Below are 19,107 nucleotides of genomic sequence, written 5' to 3'. Positions count from 1 at the left end.
AAAATTAGATTTCTCCCGAAATCTGTTACCATTGAGTATGAAGATAATTATTAATGTAGATTCACCAAATAGCTGAGATTTTAAAACACATTAGAATTCTGTATCTTGTAAAATAAAGGTAAATATGACAAAACCAGTGAATAGAAGTAGAATATAATTATAGTTTTTTTAGTGCCCCTTATGATAGCAGCAGTAAGCTTATAAGGAATAAGAAAGTTACTGGTGGAAGAAAAAAACCCAGAGGCATTCATTAAAGGATTAGGATACCTCCTGGGTACTTAGTTTTCTTAGCAGCCATTAAATGAGCCCATCGTCACATAAAAACCCTAGTTACACTAGGGCAAAGATCAGTTTTTTTGTTGCATTCTCTCTGAAAACATCTGCTGTGAGTCCCAAATACAAGATACTGAGACAGGTTGTCCTATTCAGCTGATCCAGTTTTATAAAGAATTAGCTAGATTAAGCTACACTGCCAAGAATTTAACCGTCCTGCTACCACAATAAACTTGATACAGAACTAGAAGTAGTAACTCTACATACTTTGCTTGTATTTCCTTCAACTTCTAACCTCAGATCATCTAGAGACAGTACAATAAATCAGCAAATTCCTCCAAAGATTTGAATTACCAGGCTAGTACAACCTGATAATACAGAGCAGCTCTTGTCCAAAAACAATCCCTACACACTGATACGTGCTAAACAGATGGAAGAGACACTGAGGCTGACCCTGTTTAAAGTTAACTTTGATACTGCCTCTGCTACAATGCTGTATGGAGTAGTACAGCTATAGTGTAAATCAGTTGCACAAAATTATTTCAGCTGTAACATAGGAGAGTTTGTAAGTAGTAACTACATTTAAGAAGCCTTTTAAAAAAATGACTAGTGGTACAGACATCCATTTCATTCTAAATATATTTTTCAAGGTCATTGAAGGATGTGCCTGGTTATTTGGGACAGTCACCTTGAAATACCTGACTTCTCTTGTATTTGGAATAGCTGATGATGTAAGTTCTCTTCTCAAAGTATCTGGTTGGTGTCTTTCAAAAATTTTATCATTCCTAATACTTTTTTTGACATTTTACTGATACACTTTCCTGAATTCCCAGAATTTGTTTTGCAGAAGTGGGAGAGAGATTGTATATTTGCTTTTTCTTTCATTATGTATTATCAGTTTGAGATGTTATTACCAAAATTTGTGAAAACACAAATATCTTTACTTTTGTCTTAGTGAGTGCTTTATGTGTTTGTTTTTAAATGTGGATTTATAGGGCTTTGTTTGTCTTGGGTATCTGCTACCTACACCTTTATTTACTCAGTTTGTCCGTTCACTCCTCTCTCAAACTAATTTTCAGGGCAGTTTTGAAATCTTGTTGTTACAAGTACAGCATTTGCTGTATTTCAGTCCCTTTATTCTATTATTAAAAACCTGTCTGCAGATGTGTATCTAGGGGTTAAATGTAGGAAGGTCATGCTTTAAAATATGACTGCAAGTCCATACTCTTGTTGAATACAATCACAATGGTAAGACCGTTTTTATGCCGTTTCCTGCTTTTTATTTAACACTGTACAATCTGTGTTAGACTCAAAGATGTTATTTAATACACGCGAAGTAGATTCTTGGTGCTCTTGTGACAGTACTGTAACTGGTATGAACTTCTGTTCTAATTAAAAATATTTCTCAATACAATATAATTTCTCATATTTATACTACTTCGTTATGGAAAACAGGACAGTTTTTGCTCACTGCAATTTCCTGTATATCCTACCAGGCTCATATAGGAAATATATTGAAATCTAAGTTTATTGGCTACAAGGATTTTGATACATTAATGTATACCTGCGCTGCCGAGTTTGACTTCATGGAAAAAGAGGTAATTTGGTCAAAATATGTGATTGTGGAAGAGGGAACTTCTTGCTTTATCTTTATTTGTAACTTAAAACATTTTGAGAACCACACCTCCTACTGCCATCATAAGTTCAAGTGCATACTTGTGAAAAGAGAAATTAATGAACTAAAGCTAAATTTAATTTGGTTTATTACATTTAAGTGAACTTATACTGAAGCAACATTTTAATGTTAGATTTAAGAAATGTGCTTGCTTGAATGAAAGAAGTGCTTCCTCAGGAATAAATGAAAGGTTACAGTTCTGCAAACAAGATTTTATAGGACTCTCAGTACCTAGTATTTACTATGTGGAAAATGTACTGAGGGCTGCAAGGGCCTTATGTGGTAGGTTTAGATTACAGAACAGCATTGAAGCTTCATAATGTGGCATTAATAGCCTTTTTTAATTTATCAGTCCCTAGATATGCATTTAGAATGTTTATAGGTTAGTCAACCCATAATGCTCAAATTCAGATGAGATACAATCTATTTCTCATCTTTGGATGGCTTGCCAAAGAACTGGAAATAATTTACTGATGACCCTACATTTATATTTTATTCCAGGAAGATCTCCTTACATTAATTTCTTTAAAATGGTGATTGAAATAATTACAGGTGAAGGAAAGCAATTAATTAATTTGATTTCCATTTTAGACTCCAGTAAGATACACAAAGACTCTTTTATTGCCAGTTGTTCTGGTGGTTTTTGGGGTAATCATCAAAAGGGTAAGTGATTGATTTAGTGACTCACCTTTACCTTGAACTTATATTTAATTTTTTTAAGGGATTGCTATTTGTTTATTTATTTGGGATGGGAAGAAATTGATGTGGGGGGTTAACCTTTGCTGACCACCAGGTACTTGCCAAGCTGTGCTGCCATTCCCTACCCTCAGTATGATGGGGAAAGAAGAGTAGAAAAATCTCATGGGTCAGGATAAATGGGGGGGCCTCACTCTCTGATTCACTGTCATGAGCAAAACAGACTTGAATTGACAAACATGAATTCAATTTTTTGTGAATTAAAAATAGAGTAGGACTGCAAGAAGCAAAACCAAAACTAAAACCATCTTCTCATCTCCAGGCTCAACGTGTCCCTTCCATAGGCTGCAGTTCTTTTAAGAACTGGGTCAGCATAGGTCCTTTCCATGGGGTACAGTTCTTCAGAAATAGACTGCTCCAGCATAAGTCCCCCACAGGTTGTAGCTCCTCCAGAAAACCTGCTCTCTTGTCCACAAGATGCAGTTCCTGCCAGGAGTTTTTTCCTTTGTGAACTCTCTGTGGGTTGCAGCATCCTTCAAGGCACGTGCACCTGCTCTGGCATGGATTCCTGCACAAGTCTCACGTGAATTTCTATTTGCTCCACCATAATCCTTCATGGGCTTCCAGGGGAAAAAAACAGACATCACTGTGGTGTTCTTCAAAAGCTGGAATTTCATGGTTCTCATGACATTTCCTCATGCTCCTTCACTGACTTCAGTAACTTCAGGGTCCTTGCACTCCCAGATTTCTTACTGCTCTCTCTTAAACCTGCTGCAGAGTTACCTTTTTGTGAACGTGTTATCGATAGGGACCCCACCAGTGTTGCTGGTAAGTTCAGCTTTGCCAGTGGTAGATCTGGTTTGAAGCTGTCTGGAACTGGCTCTCTCTGACATGGAGGCAGCCCCTGGCCTCTTCCCTAAGCCACCTCTGCAAAAAATGCTCCTCCAGCCTTACCATGTAAACCCATTACAGTCAGAAAAAATACAGTTTTTCAAAAACATGTATTTAAAATTCTGTGTTCTCTTTACACAGATTTTTGTGAGGGTCCAGTACTGAGTCAATGATAAAACATGATATTAGAGCACCAGAAAAATATCTGTTGTGTAGCTGATGAGTACTAGAACTGGAGTTTATAACTGTTTTTGTAAATTTGATTATGTACAATTTGTGTAAAAACTTACAGTTTGCACTGGAGCAGATGGGATAACTACTAACTGCCTGGCTAATTAAACATCCTCTAAAGAAGTTTTAGCTAAAACATTGCGTGTCTTTTTATCTTAGCGTTATCTCAAAAAGAGATTACCCAGGTGTAGTTTAATTTAGCAAATGTTGAAAATGCTTCAAAATGGCTTTGAAAATATGTTCATACTTTTTGTTGTCTCTCGTTTTCTTTAGGCAATTAAATATATTCTATGGTCATTATCTCACACAGGCCAATATGAAAAGTAAGTATTGTCTTCTTTTTTAATGTAAAAATTAATTTTCTGTTGGAAGTTTATTTGATTTGCTAAATGCTACATAATTCAGAATTCTACATTATGTAAGTCCTTTTTAAAAGGTTAGTTATGTGCACTTCAGTAACTGAATAGATGTATTACAAATGGTATTTTTATATTATAACTAAAACTGAGGTTATCTGCTAAACCTCTGCTAGACCCATTTTATGCCTAGATTTTATATTTCATGATTTACTTTTCTGCTCTGCTCCTAAACCAGTATTTATGTGCCTTTTTTACTATAAATAGTGACCGCAAATTCTTTTTCCCCCATTATTTTCTTAAAGGTTATAAAGATACCTGACTTTCATCTTGTGGAAGTAATTAAAAAAAACCTGCTAAAATCAATACTCAAGATTTCCAAATAGATTCAGGGATTGAGGAAGTTAGTTACGATTTGCGATTAATTTCAAAACTTGCATAGAGAGGAAAAAAATCTGACACTTGATTCGTGATTACTGGATTAGTTGCATTCTCTAATGCCCTTAGAGATGATTTTAAAATAAAACCACTGCTTCTGTAGTACATAAATAATGGTGGATTTTGGGGTGTTATTTTTTTCAGAGAAGAACGTTTTAACCATGGTGAGGTAAGATCCTTTTTTTGCACAATTTTATTCCAATGTTAATGCAAATATTCAGTATTGAAATGCAGGTTACAATGAAGACAGGCTGAGAGAGTTGGGGTGTTCAGCCTGGAGAAGAGAAGGCTGCAGGGAGACTTTATTTGTGCCTTTCATTGCTTAAAGGGACCTATAAGAAAGATGAGGACAACTTTTCAGCAGGGACTGTTCCAATAGGACAAGAGATAATGACTTAAAACTGGAATTGGGTAAATTTAGGCCAGCTATAAGGAGGAAATCTTTCTACAATAAGAGTGGTGAAACACTGAGATCAGGTGGTCCAGAGAGTTGGTAGATGTCTGTCATGGTTTAACCTCAAGTTGCCTTAGAGCATATTAGGATATTAGGAAAAATACTCAAAAGTGTTGTCAAGCAGTGGGATAGGCTGCCCAAGGAAGGAGTTGAGCCACCATCCCTGAAGGCGTTTAAAGACGTGTAGATGTGGCACTGAGGTCACGGTTTAACAGTGGATTTGGCAGTGTTAGATTAATGAGTAGACTTGATCTTAGAGATCTTTTTCAAACCTAAATGATTCTATGATAATCAATCAGATAAAAGCACTGATTGCAAAAATGCCTCTGATTTAGCACAGCACTTTGACAAGTAACATAGATTAATGTTAGGAGTAGTGAGTGGCATATCTGATGCTTTTTAGAATACTAAAGCAAGCTGCCTCTGATTGTGTGATTATCAAGGATGATATTATTTGCTTCTCTTATTCCATACTTGGGTATTTTGGGCACTAAAAACCAGGGTCTCAACTTCTATAAAGAGGTTATACAAGAAATTTTACATGTATAATTGACTATTAATGTCTAAGGATTTTTTAGATAGCTAGCTGTTTCTCTAGCTCCTTTTATTGATAATGTTTCTCCTTCCTGTTTTTCCATTTAGCATGCTGCATGCACTTTAGATAAAAGATAACAGAAAGTCATTATCACCCTCTGAAATATGAATATCTTTACTTGGACTCTTTCAGACAAGCTCATCATTTAAGCTATAATGAAATGAAGTTGTGTGTTTAAGGCAGAAATGAAAAGTATGCAAATTTGCTTCTGTGTCTTGTGGTTTCTTATTTTTCTTTTCAGCTGGTATTCCATGCACTGCAGCTGTTGGCATACAGTGTCCTAGCAATTTTAATCATGAGACTAAAACTGTTTTTAACGCCACATCTGTGTATTATGGCTTCCTTGGTGTGTTCAAAACAGGTAAGGTCTCTTTTATCCTATAGCTATCTCAGTATTTAAGAGTCTTACACAGATAGTTGTCCTAAAGCAGATTTCTCTGTGTGTAATTGCTGAATCTGAGGGTACCAGGTAAAAATAAACGAGGTTATATTGTCTGCCAAAAAATTATTCCATTCTCCCTTCTTCCCAAATAAAGCAAAAGTCTTGCTTTATGCAACTTGTCCAACTGCATTATTGTACAAGTTAACATGCTGTGTATTGAGCTTGAGCAGGGTAAGACGTATCTTAGATTTTACTGTGTTTGCACACCTCTATGCCTTGCAAGTTTTTATTGACTATTAATTTTATCCAGTGTTTGTTTACGCTGTGTTTTCACAGCTCTTCAGAGCTTATTGCCTTGCATATTTTTTGCCTATTAATTCTTTCCAGAAGTTTTGTTTGAAGTCTTGCATGTTGAAAGCATTTCTGTCTTAAAAATCAAAACTCATATGCCTAACTGAGATCTAATCTTTGTACTGTGTAATCATCTATAGCATCAAATGTTACTAGATTTCCTCCAGATATAAAAGGTCTTAGAATAGGATTTCCATGTTTCATTATCTGTGTTTTTGAGAAGTGAATGTGATTAAATCTGTTTAAATAGCCGATTTAGCATCTGAACATGCAGCAAAAGTAGGGTAAGTAGTCCTTTGTCTGGGAAGCAGGCAGGGAGGTAGATAGAAAACTGTCTGAACAGCTGGACCCCAGAGAGGGATGATCTGTGGTGCTGAGTCTTGTTGAAGGCCAGGGAGGGTCCAAGACTGTTCAGTGTCTTTGTTAATGGACTGATGGTGGGGCAGAGTGTAGCCTCAGCAAGTTTGCTGATGGAGTGAGTGGCAGGGTCTTTCACGTGGTGCCCAGTGACAGGACCAGAGGCAATGGGCACATGCTGAAATTCAGACAGTTCCCTCTGAACATGTGGAAGCCTTTTCACTGTGAGAGTTATGAACGCTAGCACAGGTTGCCCAGGGAGGTGATGGAGTGTCCATCCTTGGAGGTATTCAGAAGCTGTCTGGACATGGGCCTGGGCACTTGGCTCTGGGTGACCATGCTCAAGCAGCAGGGCTGTTGCCCTGCACTGCACTGTGATTTTGTAGAAAGTGTCTGAAGCAGAATTAGGGTGGTGTGGTGAAGGCAGTTCCTGTCTGTGAAACAGCTAATACCTGTGTCAAACTACTGGAAGACGAGTGAATGAGACAGATTTATGCAAAAAGGAGAAAGCTATATCATGTTAGGCCAGCTGAACAAATAATTTTTTTCCATAAAACTGAATAGCTTCCTGAATGATCTTTAGAGAAGGGTAATTCTTTATAACACTGGACAGGTTACACACTATCAGTCTGCATAAATGTTGTGCTCATCCCTTTATTGATGCCTGATATATTTGGCCTAAGTGAAAGTGCTGTGTGCTTGCCAACATCAAATGAACCTGTACAGGTGAAATACAAAATGCTAACAGATCATCAAAACCTCTTTCTTTAGCCACCTTGTAATTGAGTATTGGGACTTAAGAATTTCCTTTACACACTGCAATTCTGGAAGATTGACAGGCGTTTGGTTTTCCAACTCTTAGTTGTTCTTGAAAGGCTGGCATCCTTTTAGGTGGTCTGGTTGCTTAAGCAATAGCAGTTGCACTGAGTATTTTTCTAAGTGTGATTTAACATGTGATTTCTAGATAGCAATTATGATTTAAGTTGTTGTTGTCCAAAGTTGATTTGTTACTAGTTCTTTTTCTAACTGAGAGTTTCTTGATGGGCTTTTCTGCCCCATTGGTTGTGGTGGTGGTAGAAGAGTTTTGTAATAAAGTTCAGAACTAAAAGTATTTATATATTTTGTGCCACTGTAAAATCTGTACTGATTTTTTTTTTTTTTTAGCTGCATCGTGTGTTTTTGGCTTTTTTTACAGCATCTGAGTAGTAGCATTTTGGTAGTTCTTACTGGATTGTTGTAGGTTTTTAGTACTGCAGCTGAGGTCATTAAGGCCAGTCAGTGAATGCAGGTGCTTTTTATAATTGTTGTGTTGGATCTTAGAGGAAGACATGTCGTAAGTGTCTAAATACTGGAAAGGAGAACAGATTCAGAGTATTTTGTCAATATTTTTTTTTCTGCCGTTTCCAATTGCGTTTTGGCTGTGTGGTTGTTTTGCTGATTCCTATTGTAGAGTGTAAGTCAGCTTCTCAGGGAGCTGCAATTGCAGATGATCACCTGTTCTTGGAGCTGCTCCTGTTGGACCAGGTGACTCTGGTCCAGTGGCTTTTCCTTCCTTCATTGCAGCATCATGGAAGCATAGTTGACTTGAAAGAAATAGGTCATGAGTGCTTGGGAAAGGCTTTAGGTTGCTGCAGTAAGACATTTATTTTGTGCAGAAGGGGATAAATTATTAGCAGCCCTATACAATACAGCCTGGGAATATCCTCACCCTGGCTTGGGCCTTAGGAGAAGTGTTGAAGTGAGCCCAACTTGAAGGGGAACAGTGTAAGATTCTTTTGCCTGTTCTGTGTGTTCCCTAGGTTGGTGCTGATTGATACCTAGAAGACAAGCTGGATTTTTTTCTGGTCTGATGGATGTGTGCTTGCTTTAGTAGGGAGAGGCTGATAATCATCCAGATAATACAGGACTGGCTTCCGCGTGTATCGTGGTTTGACACTGGCCCAACACCAGGCACCCACCAGAGTCACTCACCCACCCTCCCCTGCCTCAGCTGGGCAAAGGAGGGAAAAGGAAAAAAATTAACGAAGGCTTCATGAGTGAAATAAGGACTGGGAGAAATACTTCAATGGCAAAACAGGCTCGACTTCAATTACAAAGTGAAATTTATTACTAACAGAATCAGAGGAGGATAATGAGAAGTAAAAAAAGCCCTTAAAACACCTTCTCCCTCCTCAGCCATTTCCTCCTTCCCACTGATAGTGCAGGGAGACAGGGCATGGGGGTTTCTGTCAGTTCATCACTGACCAAAGAGGAGAGACTCCAGAGAGGATTCCTTCTCCTGCTGCACCATGGGGTCCCTCTCACGAGGGACAGTTCTCCATGAACTGCCCCAGCATGGTTCCGCTCTCACAAGCAGCACCATAACACACCTGCTGCAGCATGAGTCCCTGCCACAGGCAGACAGTGCTCCCAAAACTGCTGCAACGTGGGTCTCTCTTTCGAATGGATGCAGTCCTCCAAGGACAGGCTGCTTCAGCCTGGAAGCAGGGCCCCTCTCTGTCTTCTGGGTCTCCCACTGGATCACACCTGCTCCTGGCATCCACCTGCTCTGGCATGGGCACCTCCTCCATGAGCTGTGAGTGGATCTCTGCATCCCCTGTGGATCCCCATGAGCTGTGGGTGGATCTCTGCATCCCCTGTGGATCCCCATGGGCTGCAGGCGCACAGCTGCCTCACTATGGTCTCACCACAGCCTGCAGAGGAATCTTGGCTCCAGTGCGTGGAGCACCTTCTCCCCCTCCTTCTTCACTGATCCGGGTGCTGCCGTGTTGTTTCTCTCACTTTTTCTCATCTCCTCTTCTCTGACTAGAAGCAAAACCCATGAATTTTGTTTTGATTTTGTTCTTAAATATGTCGTCACAGAGGTGTTACCAGCCTCTCTCGTTGGCCCAGTTTTGGCCAGCAGCTTGTCCATCTTCAGAGCCATTAGCCAGTGGCTCTGCCAGATATGGTGGGAAGCTTCCAGCATCTTTGTAGCCCCCTGCTACCCAAAACCAGGCTGCGCCAAACCAACACAGCATGATAGAGAAACAGTGGCCCATAAGTGTCTCAACAGTGTTGAGCCGCCACTGAGCAGATCGGTTCTAAGACTTAAGCAAGCAGTAAGAAAACCTGTTGTTTTGGTTCTTGTTTTGGTTGATTTGTTTGTTTTTATAGGGCCAGGAAAATATCCAAGTGGGTTTTTATGAACTTTTTCTATCCTGCTGGCTGCTGAGGAGTAGTTTTTTGAGGCTGAAAAACCCAACTGTATGTGCAATACTGATCCAGAATTTTTTGGATGGAAGAAAGGGAAGATGGGACTTGTGACCAAATGATTGATTAACGCTCGGTACACTTTATCATTGGATAAAGTTTTGCGTGTTTGAATGAAGTATAAGTTAATAAATGACAATTTGGTTTTACAGATGCAAGAAAAAATTCAGCAAATTTAAGATAGGCAGTTACCTTATTGTAATTGAGGTCAACACCATCCTTTCATCTAGTAGACCATGGAAGTTTATCTTCAGTTTTAATTTATTTGGAGGCTAAAAATTATTTGCACATGGAAAAGAAATTTTGTGTGTTGTGTTCTTTCAGCCTATTGCATGAATCCCTGCACTTTCCATTTTTCCATTACCAGCAGGTTGTGGCAGCTGATGGGCAATAAAAATGATAATGTTCTTTCTCTAATAAAGAATATTTTCATTGTCTGGAATGCATTCTGATGAAAAGAAATGAACTGATGTTGATTTTCACTGGAAAGTAATTCACTTCATAACATTTTCAAGAAAGGTTTCTTAATGAAATGAAAATATAAAGTAGCTGCATCTTTGCAAAGGGAGTAACTCCCTTCTTCTGTACAGCTGCATTTTTAAGTATTAGAAACCTGGGATTTGAACCTTGAATTCTCTTAAGCTGAACGAAGAGGAGTAATCCAATTAGGGATTAGTTCATTTTTGCCATTTAATTTACTGTTTGTGCTTCAAGTTAGACTAATGTCTGCTGTTGTTTCTGTTCAGACTTTTGGCCATTTGCTTCCCCACGTTTCCTCTTTCTTTTCCTATTGTCCCAGTAGAAATTTTGAAAACAAAATAAAATAGCTGGAGAAAGACTTAAAGTATTCATTTGTGAAAAAAAACCCAACCAAAACCCTTGAATTGATATTAAAAAACACATAAGAAACAGCAGCCAATGAAAGAAATGTTTCTTTTGCAGTTCATATATATTCAGCCATTCTAGGCTACTTAATAGTGCTAAATTCAGAGACTTTGAACATCAATGAGGTTTTATAAAAGCATGACAGTAATGTAATTTTCTTTGATTTTAAAAGCTGTGGAACTGTCAAAGTTCTAACATGTCAGTGAAGTGACATTTTTGTAACTGTTGATAAAAAAGGAGGTTTGCTCATGTAGAGCAACCTGCAAATGAATTAATTTCTCTTCATTTTTCCAGATCCACACTGTGGTCAGGCCTGTTTTGGGATATTTACTTTCCCTGGATAATATGGCTGTTTCTCGGTGTTTAGTCAGTCTTGAGGGATGAGAGTAGAGTACACTGAATTTTTGGAAAGGTGGCTGGAGAATTTTAATAATCTGAGGTAGTTTGTGGTTAGTTTATAGAAAAGATAGCACACACTTCCTGATTGGTGTAGTCAGCCTAGTGGGAGCTTTGACTGAGACTTAGTTTTATTGTTTCATGCTTTACTTAAAAAAACTTAGGTAATGGTACTATGAATGAAATGTGTTTATTAAGTGTGAGTTTGATATTTTTGAAGTGTGAAGTTTCTAATTAAAAACATCTTGGGAAAAAATGTAACTTATACTTTCTTATTTAAGTTTTAGTTCAAATATGGATGAGATAAAGTGTTCCTGCCCAAACTAAGCTTCAACACAGCAAATTTAATACTACTTTTTCAACTGCCCATGTTCATATATATATATATATATATATATATATATATATATGAATATTTGCTTAGAGCTTCCAGCAAATTGCCTTTAGGAAACAAGGCAAGCACCAGTTCAAGAAAGGAAAGAGTAGGCTATAAAGCAGCATTAAACATACTATCCTCAAAGTCTGGTTTTCTAATGTTTCAGAAGTTTGCACTACAATCTCTAATCTGTGTACTACAGAAAAAAAACCTCTAGATGTAAATAGGAGATAAAATACTGTAAAAGTCCAGCTACCTTTATTGAATCATCTCTATTTGCAGATTTTGACATTTGAGTTACAACTTTAAAAGTTCACATTAATTTGAATTTTTTTAGTTCTTTTTTTATCTATTTAGAATTGTAAATGTAATGTGCAATATTTGTTAAACATGAACAATATTTAGGAATTATATTCTGAAATACAATATGTACTGTATATAATATTCTGAACTATATTATAATACTATTAATTATAATCTGAAGTTTAGTGGAGAAGAAATAGCAGAGATGTTTTGTAGTGCACTATATGTTAGGTTTCCTCGTAGAGAAATAAGAGTGACTTGTTCTGCATATAACATTACAGAACTGTTGTCTAGGATTTAATTGATTCTTGCATTTCAGTTGTTTGGATGGCTCTCCTATAAAATCCAGCCCAAAACATTGGTCTTTGCTATTTTAGCATTGATGGCAATAGAGGGATCTGCAAATCTTCGAACTCAGTGGAACATCATGGGAGAATTTAGCAATTTGCCACAGGAAGAACTTTTAGAGTGGATAAAAGTCAATACCAGACAAGGTAAACTATTTAATAATGTAGGATGTCCCCATTTATTGTGAGATGGAAATATGAAACCTGTCACAAATGAGTGCAGAGGTGTTGCTACTATCTGTGGCTCTGGCATGTCTATTTGTCCACATAAAAGCTATGTCCAATGGAAAAAAGCACCAAAAGCTGGCTTTGTTGGACTCCAGGCTACTGATACGGAGGTTCTAGCCACTGGTGGAGTATTTTCAACGAAAAGTCCAATTAAAATAGGTTTTTACGTAAATGACACTGGTCCTGTATGTGGGTCCATGGTCACCATTTTGCAAGAAGAGAATTAAAAATGCCTCTGTGTGTTGTTGGCTGCACCCCTCCTTTTCTTAAGATGAGTCAGAAAAATGGTTGGAAACAATGTAGTTGCCTTTTTAGAAGGAAAATATGTTAAAGCCACAATGGACTGAGATTTTATTTCCCATTTAACACTGGTGAAAGAAGTGACAAAGTGTGTTGTTATAATGAGTATGTTATTCTACCAATTCAAGAAAAATAAGATGCTTTAAATCTCCATTCTTAGATGTTTAGTTATCTAATGGCTTGTATTCAAAAAAAATCCAAACTGAAACACTGATTTCCTGTTGATGTCACATACAGCTTTTTAAAAAGGAGTTCCCTACCCTCTTTGTGGTTTTTCTACAGGATTACTGTTCTGGTATTTGAATTGCTTCTCTAACTGTATGATTCCTGGTTTCAAAAATGCCTTTGTGTATTTCAGATGCAGTTTTTGCAGGAGCAATGCCTACAATGGCAAGTGTTAAATTGTCTACACTTCGTCCTATTGTAAATCATCCTCACTATGAAGATGCAGGATTAAGGTAAATTTTGCAGTTGAGGTTTTATTTGCACCTGCTATTGATTCTCATAATGTTTGTAATACACTGTAGGATTGGCATCATGTCATATTGTAAAATTTGTTAAAACCTCATAGAATGGGATTTCTTATTTCAGTCAGATTGAAAACACATGCATTATTCTTGAGGATTTGTGTTCATCAGCAAGAATCTACTCTAGGGACAGATAATACTTCAGACTTAGATACAAGAAAATCAGAATTAAGTTAAGGAATTGGACTCATTTGTAAAATTATATTCTTTCTTCATTCTAGTTACTCCTGACATTGTAGACAGATAATTTTTTTTTCCAAGATAGCCAGAGTATTTATTTCTATTCGCTTTCTGTGATTAGCTGTCATTTTTTTGTGATAATTGATTAATTATTAAAGCTGAAATTTTGTAGTGGATTTACTAAGATTTGTACTCTTGTTGTGTTCAAAATCAACATAGTTGCCTAAATTGAAATCGATTTAGCTGAAAAGGTCATGAATTTCTTTTACTAAATTTAATACTGTAGGGGTTTTTTGTTTATTTGGTGAAACTGCCTTAAAGAAATCCAACACAACAAGAGAGCAGCAAGATAGAGAGGGATAAAACAGCAAAGGGCAAGGTTTCATTTTCATACCTTACGTCCTTAGTTCTATGCCTGGCATTAACTGGTCAGATGATGGGACTTGGATGAGTACTGTAGGTCCCTTTCAACTGAAATGTTCTGTCCTAGTTACAAAATTATGGGACAGGGCATGTTTGGGAATAATAAGGTACAGACAGTGGCAGTGTTAAGTATCAGAAAATGAATGGGCTTTAACAGCATCATGCTTTGCGCATTCAGAGGAGGATGTTACTGGATGTGATGTGGACTGGCCTGGTTTGGATGGACCTGAAAGGTCATCTAGTTCTGAAGCAGGATCATTGTGTCCAAAGGCTGAATTTGCTTGATCACTGTAGGCAGACTCCATGTCTTGTGCTCTGCATTTCAAAATGTCCCAGCAAGGGCAGTTTGGCCACAGTGCCACACAGTGACGGGGATCTTCTGTGGAGAGCCTTGGCAGATTCCTCCTATCACCCCAGCCCAAGCAGGGTCATTTCCAGCCTTGAGTATTACATAGTGAATGCATTGCTTTGACATCTTTACACTTTCAGTTCACAGTAACCGTGGGTATTGTTACAGAATTGTCTCCTGCTGCAGAAAAACCAAAGGGCTGTATAACTTGTTCTTGGAATCATTGTATTTGTGAAGACGTAATCACACTTAAGCAAATGGCACTATTAATGTAAACTTTGCTTTAGCATAGTTACCTTGTGAAATAAAATAACCTTCCTCTCCAGTCTAACGTTAAAGATTACATTTTCATGCTCTGTTCCAGCTAACCCTTAGATTTTTCTTTTTGAAGGGCCAGAACTAAAGTAGTGTATTCCATGTACAGTCGAAAGCCTGCAAGCCAAGTAAAAAGAGATTTGATAAAACTAGGAGTGAATTACTACATCCTTGAAGAGTCATTGTGTGTAAGCAGAAAAAAGTAAGTAATCTCCCTTTTTCTCACAAGAATAATACACCTCTCAAGTATGTAGTCTAGGATTCATATCAAGTTTTGGAATGTTGATTTGTGCTTTCTTTATTAAAAGTGTCCAAAATAGATTTTTATCCAGCATCTGTAGATAGTAATTGGTGTAATTGACTTTACCCTCATTAGCAACCTTGTGTTCTTTGTGTGAACCTGGAAGGCTGTGTTGTATAGTTTTTTAAACTTCACTGGAAAACACTGAAGGAAAGAAGTCATTACAAAGGAAAGAAGTAATTATTCTCTGGTGGCAAGAACAGATGTGTGTGTATAATGAAAGCCTAGTATGAGTGAAAGGTGCAGAGTAAAAGATTGCTGGAGCACAAAAATGTTATGACCACTAATAGTCACTAAAAATTTTGTCACATTTAAGATGTTCTTCAGAAAGAGCTATGCTTTTTCTTTCCCCTCCTCCCCCCTTAGTTTCTCTTTCTGTCCTCCAGAACTCTACTCTACTCTATTTTATAATGAAATTAAATGTATCTGTTCAATTTCTTTGCTATTATCTTTGATAAAATTAGAAATTTCTCAGTTAGTATAACTTTGAAAGGCAGCTGTACAGGGAATTGATGTTGGCTATGATCTTTTATCCTGGTAAAAGGTATCCTGGGTCCCTGGTAATGTATAATGTCTTGCATAATTTGCGTTATGTTATGTGCTTCCTCCAAATTAATTCTTTATTAATTATGTGACCACAAAAGCTGGATGCATTTTACACATTCTCAATACTGTTTTTAAATTACTACTATATTTATTGATTTTTTAATCTGATCATTTTTCTGTCATAAAGACAAACTTAAAATACCGATGGATAATCATGTATTCATGGGGCACTATGAAGCAAGCTTCATGTTTTTTTAATGGAATTTCTTAATTTCTGTTTTCATATTCCTGTTTTTTAGGCCTGGCTGCAGTATGCCTGAAATTTGGGATGTTGAAGATCCTGCTAATAGAGGAAAAATTCCTTTATGTACCCTTATGAGCAAGGATTCCAGGCCATATTTCATCACAGTATTTGAAAATAGCAATTACAGAGTCTTGAAGATTCCAAAGGAATAACATTTCATGCAATGAAGCATCAGTCTTTCAAATCTTTAGACTAGTAACTGTAAGAATTCTAAGTCAGAAATACCTTTTTTACTAGACTTAAAATGGAAAAATGTGTATTTTATTTTTTACCATTTTAAGTGAATTCTGATTATAGAAATATCTTAAACCTAACAGTTTGGATTTCTATTTCAGGGTCAGTCCCTTGAGATTTGCTATGCAAATGATTATATGTTTGCACATTTTATTTAACACTGATCCAAAAAGAGCTAAAAGTAGCTATGGAAAAGTCCGTAGGTGGACTTGAAACTTCATTTTTTTGGTGCATGTTATTGGAATCCTATTGATATTAAAAAAAGAAGACTAATAAGGATAATATTTGCAGTAAGCAATAGTTTAGCTTCTCAGTGTCCAAGGGTTTTTAAGCATTCTTATGCATTCAGAATAAGCTGGCATAATATACATGAAATTTTTAAGGGAAAATGCTTTATTCAGGAAAAATCTGTCATAGCCTTAGAAAGATACTAAAATAAATCCTTCACTGCCTTAACTAGACCTTCAGCGCCTAACTTGATAAGAAATTACTTTCAGAATTTAATGCTCTTTTTCCTTTCCCCATATATTAGATCCTGCCTGGACTTTTTCATCAGCATTAAAGGAAAAATTAAATTTATCCCAGTTGTACTATGGGTGTAGTCAGTTGTGTGGGTATAATTGCTCCAGCATTATTAGACTGGTTCTGCTGTTTTTCTGTCATCTTGATGTCACACCAGTATTATAATTAGATAATAGAGAACTCACTTTCTGAGATACCCGGTGTGAGGACACCCTTTAAGTCGTTCAACTGACTTGGTAGAATTTTTGTATGTTTGTTGCCATTGGGAGTTGTCACAGTAATTGTGATTCTACAGCATCATAAGACTTCTAAGGTCTGATGTTTCGCCGTGTTATCATTCATAGTTTGGATTTGTTTCTACTCAGTTTTTTTTTGTTCACATCGGTCAGTTGCTATGACTGGTCTTTTTAGCCCCTAATAGCATCTGGTGATCCTGGATGTTGTAGGGACACCATCCATCACGCCTGTAACAGTGTCAATTAAATGGGAACATGTGATAAAGTAGTAGTATGACAACTGATCAGTATTCTAAAACGTCTTATTTTTTTATAATCTGTTTTATTGAGAGGGTGAGGGAGAATGGCTGAAAATGCATTAGCTTTTTAACTTTTACAGAATAGATTTTGGAAAAATTTCTATAAGGAAACTCACAAAAAAAGGGCTTTTGGGAAGTACTTTTTAAAATGTTAATTGAATTCAAGGAAGCAGGAAAAAAGTCTTTCTATAAACATTGTGAATAGTGTTTCGGCACAGAAAGGTACTGTATTTTTATGAAGTTTATGCCAACTGTTGACATGTACTTACGTGGTTAAATAAAAAAGAGTAAGATGGAAATTGTTCTCATGTTTCTGGTAGGTGTTACACTTCTCTTATGTCTGTTAAACTGAAGTTTAACACAGTTACCACAGCAGATACGATTGAAGCTGAACTTTCAACTACAGAAATGCACAGAAGGGCTGCAGATGATTAGACGAACTCACACACCTCTCTCTGGCTTCCTTTTTATTCAAATATCAGTGCAGGAATATGTGAAAAGACTGGTGGAATGAAGAAACATTTGAAAGTTAAGGTTCAAAGATGTGCTTTAGTAAAAATGTTCATCATTTTTTAAGGGGGTGACCGTTACTCAGTACATGGCCAGACACTGCAAATTTTCATCTCCAGGCATATTATGCTGTCCCTCTCTTCGAACTGCTCTGAAATCCAAAGAATTATTTTAATCTTTTTGATATTACTATGATAACATTTAGTAATGAAAGCATATGGAGTAAAAAATGCAGTATATGATTGTGAGGAAGAAATATGTGAATTCTTGAATCAGGTGCCTTATGTTCTGAATTTCTTGTCATCTCAGTAATTTGCTCTCAGTTTCAATGGTAATAATTTTTGTTGAAATAACACAGCATTTAGCACATAGGAATACCATGTTAACATTATGCTTATCACTGCAACCTCAACCAGAAAACACAAGTTGGAGGCTTTTTAGCTCTTACTGAAGTTACTTCTCTCTTTGCAAGATCCTAATTGATAAATGTGTAACACGAGTAAGTTCAGCTTTAAATCCATACAGACCTTGGAGTAGTTCAGGCACAAGACTGGAACACTTCCATACTTGAAGATGGTTTCCATTAAATTTTAGTAATATTGGATCATTGTGCTGGTTTTGACTGTGGGTGTCTTTTGGTGGAGCCAAGGCATTAACTGCTACACTGGCCAAGAAGTTGGGTGTGCATGGGAGGTTAGGAGGAGACACAGCCAGGACAGGTGACCCCAAGTGGCCAAAGGGACATTCCAGACCTTGGCATCATGCTTACTATATAACAAAGTGGGGAGAGAGAGGAGGAAGGGAGGGAGGGATATGTAGAGTGATGGTGTTAGTATTCCCAAGTCACTGTGGTGTGTGGTGGGGCCCTGCTCTCCTAGAGATGGCTGAACAGCTGCCTGCCCATGGGAAGCACTTAATTAATTCCTTGTTTTTCGCTTGTGTGTGCAGCTTTTGCTTTCTCTCCTAAACTGTCTGTATCTCAACCCGTGAGTTTTCTGGCTTCTGCTCTCCTGATTGTTTCCCTGATCCTACTGGTGGAGTGAGCAAGTGCCTGTGTGGGGTTTGGCTGCTTGCTTAGGTTAAACTATGACAATCTGCCTGATTTGTCTGTTGGAATCTGAAATATTGCTTGCTTTGCATTAAATTTCTTCAGTACAATGGGCATAGTTACAATTTGGTATCAAACTTCTGATAGCTGAGCAAGCTTAATATTCAGTATGGAATCCAGATGAAGCACGTTTGAAAAATTAAAGTGCTAAATCCTATTCAGTTCTGCCCTGGACATCATTCTATTCAAATACCATTAAAAAAAAAAAAAAAAAAAAAAAAAAAAAAAAGTTTTTTTGCCTGTTACAGTTGAAACAATGAACTTGACATCAGTCTCTTGAGTTTTTGTGATTAAGACATGGAGTTCCAAAGCACAGGACTCAACTCCAAGTGAAGAAAACTCCTTTAGCAAAAGCAGGTATGTAAGGAAGAGTATAAATTAAGGGTGTCAGAAATCAGCATTGCTTTTCTGCATGGTGTGCAGAGGTTCTAAATATGAGAGCTGGTCAGCTGTGCAGAATTTGCTTG

The 19,107-nt window shown here is 37.2% G+C and overlaps 1 protein-coding gene across 1 annotated transcript in view; it reads left to right on the top strand.

The window, feature by feature from the left end:
• Positions 1-17,321, top strand: part of DPY19L1 (dpy-19 like C-mannosyltransferase 1) — a 44,803-nt gene extending 27,482 nt beyond the window's left edge. The window contains exons 14-23 of the mRNA XM_066321807.1: positions 924-1,004; positions 1,770-1,871; positions 2,540-2,611; positions 4,040-4,089; positions 4,705-4,729; positions 5,851-5,970; positions 12,231-12,405; positions 13,145-13,244; positions 14,657-14,782; positions 15,727-17,321. Of these exons, the coding sequence (XP_066177904.1) occupies positions 924-1,004; positions 1,770-1,871; positions 2,540-2,611; positions 4,040-4,089; positions 4,705-4,729; positions 5,851-5,970; positions 12,231-12,405; positions 13,145-13,244; positions 14,657-14,782; positions 15,727-15,883 (1,008 nt within the window). The 3' untranslated portion in view covers positions 15,884-17,321. The remainder of the gene's footprint in view (positions 1-923; positions 1,005-1,769; positions 1,872-2,539; positions 2,612-4,039; positions 4,090-4,704; positions 4,730-5,850; positions 5,971-12,230; positions 12,406-13,144; positions 13,245-14,656; positions 14,783-15,726) is intronic.
• Positions 17,322-19,107: the final 1,786 nt, after the last annotated feature.

Source organism: Sylvia atricapilla, chromosome 1, assembly GCF_009819655.1.
Source record: "Sylvia atricapilla isolate bSylAtr1 chromosome 1, bSylAtr1.pri, whole genome shotgun sequence".
Lineage (NCBI taxonomy): Eukaryota > Metazoa > Chordata > Aves > Passeriformes > Sylviidae > Sylvia > Sylvia atricapilla.
Note: the sequence above shows the minus strand (reverse complement) of the source record. Positions and strands in the feature narration are given on the sequence as shown.